The sequence below is a fragment of the Podarcis cretensis genome (assembly GCF_951804945.1).
Source record: "Podarcis cretensis genome assembly, chromosome: 1".
NCBI lineage: Eukaryota > Metazoa > Chordata > Lepidosauria > Squamata > Lacertidae > Podarcis > Podarcis cretensis.
Window position 1 is genome coordinate 106277495 of NC_137170.1, and position 13990 is coordinate 106291484.

Sequence of the window (13990 nt, forward strand, 5' to 3'; positions counted from 1 at the left end):
TTTTTGCTGCAGGGTTGACTTTAATAAACTGTATGGCTACAAAACATTATCCATTTTCGAATGTACACGCCATGAGAAAACTGTTTTAACTACACAAGTTGCAAAAGAACCCAACAATCAGATCTTTAAAATACAGTTTGGCAAAGCAATCAAGGCAGAGGGAAACAACCCATGTAACAAGGTAACTTTGATATACTCGATTCAATTGTTGGTGCAGCACCCCAATTGGCACAAATGCCCTGCCAGCATCAAGAGTGCAACCAATGCATTTGTCTGCTTTTAAAATCTGTACGCAGATGTATGCTAAGGCCATCATATCAAGACAGTCCCACCCCCAGAAAAACAAAGCCAACCCTCAAATGCTTTAAAATGGAAAATTCTTAAAACACTCTGAAATACCTGTATATAGACCGATTGGTATAAGAAGCAGCGTAACAGGATCATAATAAGGTCTTATATTAAAAGCAGGAAATAATTCATGCACCTCAATCCTTTGCATATTCCTATGGGCGTAATTCATACAATTCAGTGCAGCTTACTCGCAAAGTCAAATGTGCACAGAATTGTAGCCACAGCCTTATTTATTTGGGTCTCCATTAATTTTTTACAGAAAACCAATGCAGGGCGGAGGAGGAGATAACGTAGGCTTTTAATGTTCACGTAGGTAATAACCAGTGTTTTTCTTTTTTCTTTTAAACAGTGCATTTAAAGAAACACCATTTTTAAAAAGGCATTCACCCAAACTGAAAATGTGCTACTGTGACACAATATGGGCTCAATTCAGTCCACTATGGGAACAGTGTTCGCATGTGGAGAGATCACCACCTCAGAACGTAACAGTGCTGTTCCCTCTGAACATTTGGAGGCAACACTTAGGGCCATTACAAGGGATGGACACCTCTGTGCTATACCTCTGGCCAGCCTTCCCACTTCTGCTTGCCCAAAGAACGCATTCTCAGATCTTGCATTTCTTGGCCAGGTGGGATCTGCACTCGTAATAAACTAGGTGAAGCCCAACGTAAACTGTTCCTTTTTGGTGCTTCTCTTTGCTATGAGTACGAATTAAGAAAACCACTGATAAAATCCACCATAGTTATTTCTTGTGTAGGCATTATCTGAGTGTGAACCAGTTGCAGGCACTAGCAAGTAAAACTTAAGGAAGTTGGCACCATTCAGATAGCATTTTTACTAGGCAGCATAACAAAAAAGACTCTCTATCAAATGGACTAGTAGACAAAAGTAATTTTGCAGCCTGAGAAGATAATGAAGGTTTAGGATCCTTTCCACTGTGTGGATCTTTACTTTTTACTAGATTGTCAAAGAAGACTTAGGGGGAGGGGGGAAGTTCCCAAAGGCTTTAAAACTAATTTATTTTCTTTCTGAAATGCTAAAAGCATAATCTCATTTACTAGGGAAAATACATTTGAGTGCCACTGCAGCGATCCACCATAAAATGCAAATATCTTCAAGCAGTTAAATGGTCTGGTCAATAATGTTGCTAGAGAATAAAGAGTATTCTAGTCTAGATCTACATATTTCAGTGCATTCATGGCAATTAATACTTTAATGAGGACATAAAAGGAACTTTTAAGAAATGTTTTTTTCCTAATGCCTTCTCTTTCATGCAGATGAATATGCAGTACATGTAATCAAGACATAAAAAGTACTGTAAAATGCTCCATTGGGCTACAGCATAAAATGTGGCAGATCATGCTGCCAGTTCAGTGCCCAGTACTGAAGCAGTCACTCAGGCCGAACTCAATGAAACTGCAATGATATCCACACTTGCTTGGTGTGTCCTGTTTACAATACATAACTAGAGCAGAAATCACTACCAATGGATTTGGGGGTGGCTGCCTCTGGGATGAATTTCAAAAAAAGAGAGAACAGCTTCATAGAGAAGTCTATGAATGGCTACCAGCCAGGGTAGCAAAATGGAAGATTCATGTTCAGAGGCAGTGTACCTCTGAAAATCACATGTTGTAGGGAAGCCCATCACCTTCATGTCCTATCTGGCTTGCATGAACAACTAAACATTGTAGGAAACCAAACACAGGACTCGACGCACACAGCAAGGAAATTCTTATGTTCTTAATGCCCTTGGACTTAACTTTGGGTTAATTGCACAGGGCTGCACTCAGCGTAATTCCCCTTGCAGGGAAGCAGTTTCTGCAGTTTCCTCCTTTCGTGCTCCTTCAAAGTCCATTCTGGAAGGGCAGAGGACTCTCCAGAACAGAATGAGAAGACGCATGGTGGGCTACAAGCGAAAGGGGCAATTGGCAAATTTGCCTTCTCCACTCCTTTCTCCAGGCAGGGAGCTTCTGATGGATCTGGGTGCCTTCCATGAATGGAATCCCTTCCATTCATGGAGGGGACTCTCTGGATTTACTCCATAGCACTGAGGGCTAAGGCTGAGTTGATCAAAGACTACAAATATGTCCCTCACCTTATGTTCTCTTGCCCTGTTCCTTGTTTTAGCTATTCAGACATCTATTATCTGCCTGTTTCCAAACAGTGAAGTATTAACTCCACTTGCAGCCTTAGAAGAATCTTCCTCAGCAACTCTACTTTGGGCTGTACGTTATACTTTAAAATCATTCATATTATGAATATTGGATGAACTTGGTTTTCAGACCCTCACACCAAGAGTTACTCAAGGGGGATAAATAACAGAAGCATTTTAGTCAATTTGCCCCAAGCAGACTGCAAGCTAAACATTTTGGGGCAAATTGCTTTTGAAACCTATTTTAACAGTGACTCTTGTAAAGAAAATAGAAGGGGAAAACTAAGACTTACATTTTCAACAGTTAATTTTGACGTTAAAAAGTAGGAATGCCATCTTCTAAAGAGTGATCCTACTCTGTTTTCCTTCTAAAAACATAACTTGTAAATCTTTGAGTTGCAATTACAGGTTAGGTTTATTTGAATATTTCTAAAAATATAATTAATCTCTGGTTGTAATACATAATCCACATAGACTTTCTCCCTCAAGTATATCAGGTTGTTGCTTTCACTTGTGAGAAACAGAAACAATTTGTGGGAAATGTTTCCATGTTGCTTGGTGAAGTGCAGGTTTTTATAACACGGAAAGCACAGTTTATAGTATTTGTTATGTGGCTGGATATGCCCCATGCAAGGGCGAAGGGACACAATGGAGTGGTAATTGGAGCATTTGTGTGCTTTTTGGCACAGCACTGAAGGGGAAAGATCAGAGCCAAGAGGAACTGTAGAAGAAAATGACGCTTTCAATTTGTCCTCCATACTTAAAATGTACAAATATTACACAATGCAACCATGCACTAGTTTCTATCCAAGTTGGTACTAATATAATTCCACTAATATTTTACTCTGGCTTGAGATTCTTTCAGTGGTTTAAAAGCTGATGAGCATAGTTGAAATTTAGAAGTTGGACAGTTTTACAGTTCTGATCAGCAGGATAATTGTGACCAGAAGGTAACAGAATGACAATAAATTAGCGTGATTCAGGTTATTAGAGCTGAGAGATGTACAAGGCTCTTGCCCTTTTCTCTGTCCTTTGCAGCAATTAGACATGGATGTGTCCACAGTTTCCTGTTTTGTCTGACCCAGGAAAACCTGGTTAGGAGGTTTGGAACAAGCCAGGAAACACAGGGTTTGGAAGTGTCTTAAGATCCTGGCTTGTTCATAACCTGGTAACCACAGTTTCTTCAGTTCAGATGAAATGGGAAACTGTGATCAATTGGAGGGTTTCAGGTTTAAATTGCTATAAAGGGATGAGTGAAGGATACATATGCACAGAGAAAATTATCATGCACATCTCAGCATTTTGGTATGTGGCCATTTTTAAGTGTTTTTCTAGGTTTGAGAACAGTGAATGTACTAACGCAAGGAGTCCTGTTTTTAAAATCCCAGAATGAAAAATGATAAATCTTTATAACAAAGTTAATTTACTTATACTGGGTAAAAGGCATGTATGCCATTGTAAGACATAGGTCTGACAGCAAGAAAAGTGCCATTTTAAAAAGCAAATAAAGCAGAAAATGAAAACAAGTGTTCATTTGACACAAGGCAGCAAAATATCTGAAGTATTGAAATCACCAGTTATATAAATTTATAGTGAAAAGTATAGGCACAATTCCTAGGTTTGTAGCAAGACTGCTGAAAAAGGTCATTTTGATGAGGAAAACTTTCAAGTTTGCCTACAGTCCAGACCCATAAAAATCCATGTTTCCCTCCAGCCAGTTAGAAATAATCACACTATCAATAAACACATATTTTCCCAAAGGGCATTTCCAGACAATACTCTTTTGTGCAGCAACTGCACAGCTACTCATTTCCTTCAGGGTATCCTGATATTTTTTCTTAACAAAACCACTTCAGCTGTTGGCATATCTCATTTCCCCTGCACTCAAAGCACAGTGTTTTGTTGCAGGCGAAAACAAGATTCTTCCCCCAGCTAGCCCATCAATTACAATACCAAGTGCGGTATAGAATTTGGCAGAACAAGTTTCAGTGACACAAACTGAACAGAGCCTTTAATAGGAGTAGTGATAAATAACAACTTCTCCATCTTTCTAGGTTACTGAGGAGGCCCTGAGCTTCCTCTTTAACAGCTCAGTCAAAACAACATGTATACTCAGAAGTAAGTCCCACTGTGTTAGGTCGGGCTTTTGTCCTAGTGTGTTCAGGACTGCAGCCTAAGTGCCCTTTAAAAAGTATGTTTGCACAAAGTTTCCCTCAAGGAAGAGCAATGAATTAAAACCAAGGGAGGTTCAACTTCAAGCTTCCAGGACTAAGCTAGAAAAATTCACGGTACATTCTAAGTCTAGGTGATTCCTTTCAGAACTAACGTTTCTTACACAGTACGTGCCTTATCTGTGTTCAACAGTGTTCAACAGTGAACTCTGTCATGGTAGCTAGTAGTTCCAATAATCATATGGCTCTTTGAGACTGATTTTATAAATTCTATATATATAATTTAGTAACACGCACACACACACTATTCCCATTTCAGTCTAGGAATCAGGCATGTATATTATATTTAGTTACTCCTGAAGAACTATCCCTAGTGAGTAGGAAGCTTTGGAAATTATTTCAGCTTAGTCCTAGAAACTCAACTTTGCACAGACATAGAAACCACCTGATTCTTCCCTAGAGCCTCTTGATATAGGTATTTTGTATCATTTCCACTACATCAGTGGTGACTAACCAGGGCCACTCCAGATGTTGCTTAATTGCAATGCAAATCCCATCAGCCCCAGCCAGCATGGTCAATGGCCAAGGATGATGGGAGTTGTAGTTCAACATTATGGAGGGCTATGGTTAGCCACCCTATCCTACAGCAAATTCTCACTATTTCTTGTACCTTTAGCGCCCCTCTTTTCTTTTCAAGTTTGTGTGTTCTTCCTGTCTCTAGCACTGCAGCGCACCTCTCTCTTAAAAAGGGAGGTAAACAGCTACCCCTCAGCAGCTTTCCTTGTATGGAGCTGAGATTAGAAGAACCACAAGTATTACACTCAGAATACCGCCCCCCTTTTAGAATTGTCTGGAAAAGACCTAAAATTTTGGTTTTTAATGTATTCCACACTGCCGCATTCCAATGGTTACTTTAACATTGTTAAAAGATTTGGAGAAAATAAACATTTCCATTGCCCTATTATAAATATCCAAAGTTGTGGAGCACATGCTATTGTTAGGCAGAGTGAGGCAGCTGCATCAGGCATCAGATACTGTGGGATGGAGGTGCCCTTGAATATTCTTCCTCAGCTCCCTGGCCATTCCCCTCTGCTGGGGATCAGAATTATGTGTGCCAAATTACCAGTCATGCACCCCCTAAACTAGCAGTAGAGGATACTGTCACGTTGCCAGTGCCCAGTCAGCTGGGAGGAACCATCTTGTTCTTTGCCTCAGCAAAATGTCTTTGGCCAACCTTCTGTGTGGATGCTATGATTTTCGGTCATTCATAGAGTGATTCATCTATAGAGCTTCTACATGTATGGGTGTCCCCACTCATTCCAATGAAGAACCAGCCCTGTACACACAAAGAACATGTGTGTGTGTGCAGAGCTTCCTTTTACACTTAAATGCATGAGGAGAACCAAACCCAAGCAGGAACTCTGCATATGTACTGCAGCACAAATGGAATCTGGATCAAGATGGAAGACTGTAAGGTATGACTTTATATAGGGTTTTTGATGAAGTATTTTTTGCTGTATGTGAGAGGTGATGCATTCAGACCAGGAAAAAATAGCTTCAAACGTCATACTTTATAACACAATATAGAAAATGATTTGTCATTCTCCAGAAAGCGCCTGAGAACAACAAGTCCTCAAATTTTAGGGGCATCCTCACTAAAGCACTGCTCCTGAAGTGCTTCAGTTGGAATTATCTTTGTTCATTTTTTGTGCAAAACCGTCATGCCACTATGGTCTGTTGACAAATCACTGAGCAATATGCTCTTAAATCTTTGGTAGGAAAAATGATGATACCATAGTTCTTCTGGATATATTAATACACACGTTTAAGCCCTAGTATGAATGCATCTTCTTTTTCCTCCCTGTGTTGTTGACCCAAGTAGAACATTAAGATGGCTATGAGCTTTGTGCCTGATACAGATTATTAGTAGTGCTTAAGCATTGTTAGCCAACGAAATAAACAATCACCAAATTCCCAAAGTGTCCACATCTTCCAACGAGTGAACAAGCCCTGCTCACACCTTCACAAGACCTGGGTGCAGGGAGAGGGGATCAGGGCTCTACACATGTAGAACTGTACATGCAATTAGGGACTTGGATTGCGCCAGAAGAGCCTTCAGCAAAACAGCCACACCTTATGCTTAGCATGTGATAGCCGAGGCAGGGCCAGCTAGCAAAATCCCACGCATCCACTTCACACACTTTGAAGGTGTGACTGGGATTAAAGGAGCATGTTTCCAGGACAGTGAATGTGTGCCCACATTCTCCACCACCACCACATTAAAAATGGTTAGGCTTCTTCACTCCTAGTTTATTTAAAGTTCCTGAAATAGTTCTATATTGTCATTAGCAAAATGCAAAAAAACTATCGACATCATACAGTTTGCTGCAATGCATATGCTGGGAGGAGAGAGAGAAAAAACTCATCCCATACAGATCACTTTAAACTGGGAAGTAGTCTAACTGCTGCATTCGCTCATCGTTTTTGGCACTATTGACTGCTTACATTTGGTTAATCTGAAATAAATACATTAAAATTGTTTTATTTTTATCCGTATTTATCTATCTATATAAATTCACCTTCTGATAAACAAGTTCTATAGCTTTAATTTATTTTGCTTATAATGATTTCATTATTCTTCATTATTGTATTTTATTTTATTTTTAAACTGACCGCAACATGCTCAGGTTGACTTTCCAGTCAATTTCGCCCAAATTCCAACAGGAATTGGTTTATAAATTGGTTCCAACTGGAACTGGTCATTTGGAATTTCCAGTGCAGGAAATCATTTTATATGCGCTTCAACAGGTAATCCTAAATTACAAATTGATGTGTCTAATAGTGTCTAATGAAGAGAAAAGGTACTGATTCTAAAATTAAATCTCTACACTGGAAATAAAACACATCTAAAGTGACTGGGCAAACTATCTTCTTCCTAAACATATGAAGGGCATGATCTGTATGTTTCACCCCTTTTTATATAGCATTAAACGGCGGCAGCCTGTAAGCATAGTAAAAACCATGCCGCAGCTGCCGAATTGAGTTGATTCGTTTGGCCTAGCTATGTTATGGCAAGTTGGCAACAGACGAGTACCATTTCCCCCCAGGTTCTTGTATTCAAAGCCTATGTCGGGAATCATGGCTGTATCCTCCAGGAGACCCTCTGTTTCTGTGAGGTTTGTAGGAGTCCTGGTATGAGTCGGAGTACTCTTCCTCCACAAGCGGGTAATGATCTCGGCTGTGTTGGGAACTGGAAGACAAGCGGTTCCTGCTCTTCCGAGCTCTTTCGTTGTGGTAGTTTTCATCAGAGGTCATTAGGCTCCGTCGTTCAATTGGAGAGTTCTCAGTAGAATGATTGCTATGCCTCATTCGTTGGCTCTATAAATAGTAAAGAATTCAAGGGTTTTTTTTAAAAAAAAAAAACAACAAAGGGATGTGAGGGGAGTTGGGAGAAACAATTTCATTTCGCTCCTTCTGAATTAGTTGCATTCTTGTTCTGAGAGGGCCTTCAGAATCCATATGCTCCCATCATTCATTTAAGAGACATTTGGCTGCTATTTTGTATACTTGGGAATACAGTCTGGTTTCAAAGCTGATGTGAGAAAACAGTGGAGCGTGATGTCTTCTATACGACATTATTTTAAAACATTTGGCAGGGAGAAGGGATTCTCAACAGGAGGCTCAGGATTCAGGTTCAGGATACATTGCCTGATGAGGAATTTTAAGACTTGTATTTTTAGTCTGTGATCTTTTGGAAATTCAAAATAAGACCTTCTCCAAAATGCAGCTCTTAAAAAGCATATTGAGATATACTTCCATTGCGGGCAATTCTAAAGTTGCCTACTTTTCTCCCATTGATTTACAATGTTTTATTTGTAACCCTTTCTTGTTCAGCATATACTAATAGAGCTTACCCTTCCTTCAATTGCAATTCTCATCCTATTCTTCATAGGCTTCATCAATATTTTTATTATTATTTCTGAACTACTTTACCCAAACGAAATTTAAGACCATCGGATATATGGAATGTTTCACTGGTGCTGTTTTCCCTCTGTTTAACTCTCCACACTGGATTGAAGTGGGTAAAATAGCTAAGCTGTTATTTTTGTAGTCAATTCAATGGTCGGTAGCAGCTAGTAGGCATACTGCAGGCATTTTTTTTTTCAAGGTAGTCAGAGTACTTTCTTTGCAGAGATCATTAGCTTCCTTGGAAAACTATAATGAGTTCCCAAGGTCCTATGGCAGGAAGCAACACTAGTCATACTGGCTTGAAACTTGTTTAAATACGTAGAACACCTACACACTTATTGTGTTCTGCCTAGAATTGAACCTCAGCCTCATGCAATCATACCCACTGTAGCAACTTCTTCTGTTAATTACTCAGAAGACCTTGAAATGTGGCTCCTGCAGTGTCCCAGCCCATTGTTAGCATGGATGAAGTTGACTCAGTATTTAAACAAAGTGGGCCCTTATGGGTTAACCAACACAAAGACACTGAAAAATGAAACATTTTCACATAAAAAAACAAGCGTGTGTGCACAAAACTCAAACTGTTGCTTACACAGTCAACCAGTCACTAAGCAGAAACAACACCATGTGACAAAGCTGGCCTTACAAAATCAAACATAAATTTGAAATTTAGATACTTCGGCATACATGCATTGGGGGTGGGGACGACAGCACTTCAACAGTGATACGAGTGTATTTTATGTTGTGAACCGCCTTTGATCTTCAGATGAAGGGCGACATACAAATTTAAATAATAATAATAATAATAATAATAATAATAATAATAATAATAATAATATTAAGGGGAAAAGTGATTGATCTAATTTTCAGGAATGTTGCTAACTTGCTAAGCTCTTCAGCTGACATACAGTGGAAAGTGTACACATATCAAAAGCCACACAAATGTGCCAAGCTCTTTAGTGAAATTGATCTCTGTGCACATCTTGGTCTTGCATTTACAAACATACAGAACTCGTACTGAAAAGACATATTTTTCTCCAAATTTAGTAAAGCACGTACTTCTCATTAAGGACTATTTACATGCCACGTTTGAAGTTTCAAAGGCCAGCCGTTTTTGAGCTATCCCTGTGGAAAAAAATGGTCAGAATCTTTTTATAATGGGAATAATATTTTATCCATTATTTAAAAAAAATTAAACAGATGAATGAATTTTGCTAAGGTGTTGCCTCTGGGGAGAAACAAGGCAAATGGGAGAGAATTTCCGTCTTATAACTTTTGTGAACTGGTCAACATATGAAAAATGAATGAAAACTATTCAGCAAGCTTAACTATAGCAGCAGTTAGTGGCGTATATTTATATAACTCACTTATCTTCTAAGAACGTTCTGTGCAGCTTTTTCATGCTAAAAATGCAAAGGTAATTATGTCCATTGCTCTTGATGTCTGCACAGTAGCATTAGCATCATAGATATTCTGTTGCATTCAAACAAAACTACCCAATGTGAAGTCTACTTAATTAACTGGATTTTCTTCTTATTCTCTTGACTAAGGCCAAATACATTACTCATTGACTGTAGCATGGTGACGACTTGTCTTTGGGAATGAGCCATCTCAGACTGATCAGCTAGCTAAACAGAACTTCCGTATCACTTGAACGCATGACACTACTAGGACTGGACTGCAAGAAATGCATTTATGGATCAGCCCCAATTGGTTCTGTTTTGCTAATGTTTGCCAGTGAAGCATTTGCCACTGAAAACACACAATGAGAACATCCCCAAGCCCTGGGTGGAGGACTCAAATTTGAATGTGGAGAGGTGTGCACACATATCCAATATGGGATAATACTGTGCACAAAGTAATGGAAATACCCTCATTTGTAGGTATGGGGCAGCTGTTGTGCATACATTTATTTTATTTGCATTTACACAGGGTCCAATGTGTATGTGTGTGATATATAGATAGATTCCATTCCACCCTTGCTGCAGATATGTGGGATTGTTACATGCCACATGTCTGTTTACATTCCAGCACAGATTACTGGAGTCCCGTGAGTGGAACATCCGCTCTGCATTGCTTTTGTTTCCTCTCTCTCCGAGAGGAACAACAGGGGGAGAGGCCATGTTTTTCTTTGTCCTGATTTATGTATAATAAATGCGTAGTTTAGTATAGTATCCACGCCTCAAGCCTGATCTGTTGTGTGTTTACTCTGTTGAGTAATGTGTGCTCTTGCATGCACAGCAGCATGAGTCGCAGACGCACGTCGGAGGAGGATGACTGACAGATCTCTGCAGCGGCAAGGCTGAGAAGGGAGACATTCCGGCTGGGGCCAAGCCACTTGGCTTTCCATCCCACGGTTCGATATGGACGAACCACTTTATACATCATCATGAAGCTGATCTGCACTGCTGGCAAAAGCATGGATTCATACCTGTAATCCAGAGATTGCAGTAGGGTAAGGGGATAGTGCAGTGGAGCCTAAGTTTCTTCCAAGCAAAGGTGTCATGGGTGTGCTACTTGTGGTGTGTGTGGCACGCCAGTAGGCCTCAAGATATTCTGCCAAGTGTTCACAAGCATCTTCAAGCTGATTTTCATCCAGAATGACATCAAACATTTCCTGTTCAGAAGAAAGCATGGCATCAAACTTTTCAGCTCTGAACAGCTAGACAATGGAGGGTGATAGCCAACATAGCCAACCCACTGATTTCAATAGTCCAACTCTAGAGTATATGACTTAGTTGAATATCACCCAGAAGTCTTTGCAAACACTGTCAACTTTAACAGTTTTCATTTGTTCCTCTCGCCCGTTTCGGTCTCCTCCACCACTAAAAAGAACCTCCCACCTTTTCATAGCCTCAGAGTCCATCACAAAACAGAGTGGGAAAAGACTGTCTGGACACAAGTTTGTAAGTGAAAATTATTCATTTATAAGAAAACTGGGGTGGGGGAGATGCCATTATTCAATTCAAATGTTTTGATTGCAAATGGATTGTTGCTATACTGCACAACATAATGAGCAAGTATATGGCACACAATTAATGCTTGCTTTTGACCTTAATTTATTTCAGCAGCAGGCATGGGTTTTCCCTTCCCTTCAGCTCAACAAGCACAAATCTGTCACAAATTCAGTGACAGAAAGGCAATACACTGGACCTCGTAATGTAAACCTGAGAGGGCTTTATTCTAGTGGTGCCAATTTCTCCAGTACTGGGTGGAAAAGAAGTGGGTTGTTACTGTAACCCTAGATGCCTTAGCACATCACTAAGCATGATGAACAATGGGAGGAGGTGGAAAGATGAGTGCTTCTCTTCGTGAGACTTGTGACCTCTCTTCTAACACATTCAGGATCTGATCACTTGCTATTTATAGCCCGTTCAGTAAGGATGGGTACTGTTGTTAAAACAATGTTACATCAATACAACAGCTTTTGCTAATGTGTGAATTGATGTGTCATGAAAAATGTGCACCAAGTGAAAATCTTTCCCAGTCCTTTACTTACTGGAGGACATTGTGCAAGTTTATCTGCTGCAACCAACTGGACATTCAGGTGTTTGCTTTGTGACTTTCCTCTTGATTTGATCAGTCGCTGCAGGACCTGAAAGAAGAGAAAACAAGCATCAGACTAGTTTCAGACTGCATAGCAAGGAGGTAAATTTTGGAGGCGTATCAGCTTCCACATATTAAACTACGGGTTTGTGATGGTCACTGTGTGAGTGGCTATTGTATATATCGTGGTACGGACAGCTGAGGTTGTGTACCTGTCAGCCATTATCTATAGGGAATCTGTGATCCTCCAGGTGCTGCTGTTCGACTCCAGTTCCCATCAGTCCCAGCCCGCATGGCCATTGGTCAGGGATGATGGGAGTTGCAGTCCAATAACATCTGGAGGGTGTTTTTGCTAGGGAACGAAAAGATACATTCTAATGTTAGTGGGGAACATGTCAAGTACATAGGGATAAAGTAATGCTTCCTCGTGGCAACAATTCCTTATAGGTTTAAAATGATTGTAAGTTACTTAACTATTTTGGATCAGCCCAATTGCATGGATACCCACCATGCTAGCAAACCCTAAGGACGGGCTACATTGGTAAGCAGCTTACAAACATAATTCCAGTGTAGAGTCAGAAGTATTTTTCATTAGCCTCCTGGTTGGGTACTATAATGTTTGAATGGGCCACAGCTCTTGTCCTAGAAAAGGCAAAATTAAGACAGAAAAAAAAGTGGGGTAAAGACATATGGACCTGAAAAAAAGGAACTGAAATGGCTGTCCCAACCATCATTAGCAGCAAAAATTCTGTTTCTCTGGCCTGATTAGGAGCTCACGTCTCCACAGTTATCTGGGAAGCCCACTTCACATAGTGATCGTCAGGCCCTGCCAAGCACAAGCAGAATGCAAGGTACACAGAGGCGTTTTTGTGGGACCAGAAGGGAGGTGAACATCCTATGATACTCAGTTGCTGCACACGATCAGCAAGATTCTGGCGACACACAAAGGTTTAGGTCAAGATTCAATGAAGTTGATGCATATGCAGAAACACAGAAATGGGACTTCACTCCCTCCCCCTAACCCCTGAAACACCCTAAGTCCACTTTGGAGAGGTGGGGGAACCCCCTGAATATGTTTATAGCATGTGCGGGAGGCATGCAGGGAGAAAGGTGTGCAAACATCCTGTTGTGCAAGTGGACTTCATTCCCTGAACGCACACCCTACTTAGTGCTACATTAACTTCCTCAATGTATGTTTTAAAGGAAATTAGCATAAAAAGGAGGAGCGTTCTTTTGGGAAGAATATGAAGTGTATTCAAGATGAAATATTTTAAAGACAAAGCTATAAATTTGTACACACACACACACACACAAAACGTATGTTACCTTTGGAGATGACACTTTAACATGGACAATAATCGGCGCTAAGGATGTTTTAATAAGTTGTGCTGGGTGGTTGATTGTATCTGCATCTAGAACAACCAGCTGCAAGGATCGTGCCAACTCGAAAATACGCTCAATCTCACTCTGTACTTCCGCTGCAAAATGAAAAATGGAGATACCATCATCAACGCGTTCCAAAAACAGGTTGAAATAACTGAATTTGCCATTTCAAAAACTGCGGTCCCTTGTCCTTTTTATTTATTTATTTTAAATTGGTTTTTACTGAATATTTTATTGTGTTACAAAACAAACAAGGAAAAGCAGCTAGAAATGTACCGGTAACTAGACCCTGGAAAAGCCCATCAGGAGCGAACATAGACCACTGGTACCAAAATATATGGGAAACTGCCCTACTAGAAAAGTTAACCAACAAACTTAAACTGGCATGGGGCCAAGCAAAGGAGGATGCCTTCACCCC

At 40.2% G+C, this 13990-nt stretch overlaps 1 protein-coding gene across 3 annotated transcripts in view; it reads right to left on the reverse strand.

Moving 5' to 3' along the window:
* CACNB4 (calcium voltage-gated channel auxiliary subunit beta 4) overlaps nucleotides 1–13990 on the reverse strand; it is a 140856-nt gene continuing 126866 nt past the window's right edge. For 2 of the 3 annotated variants that reach the window (XM_079993792.1, XM_079993793.1), the window contains 4 exons: nucleotides 13516–13667; nucleotides 12143–12238; nucleotides 11075–11260; nucleotides 1–8052 (listed from right to left, as the gene is read on the reverse strand). In XM_079993792.1, coding sequence (XP_079849918.1) covers nucleotides 7792–8052; nucleotides 11075–11260; nucleotides 12143–12238; nucleotides 13516–13667 — 695 coding nt within the window. In that variant the 3' untranslated portion in view covers nucleotides 1–7791. Of the gene's footprint in view, nucleotides 8053–9702; nucleotides 9769–11074; nucleotides 11261–12142; nucleotides 12239–13515; nucleotides 13668–13990 lie in introns of all 3 variants that reach the window. The other variant, XR_013843156.1, reaches the window with a different exon arrangement.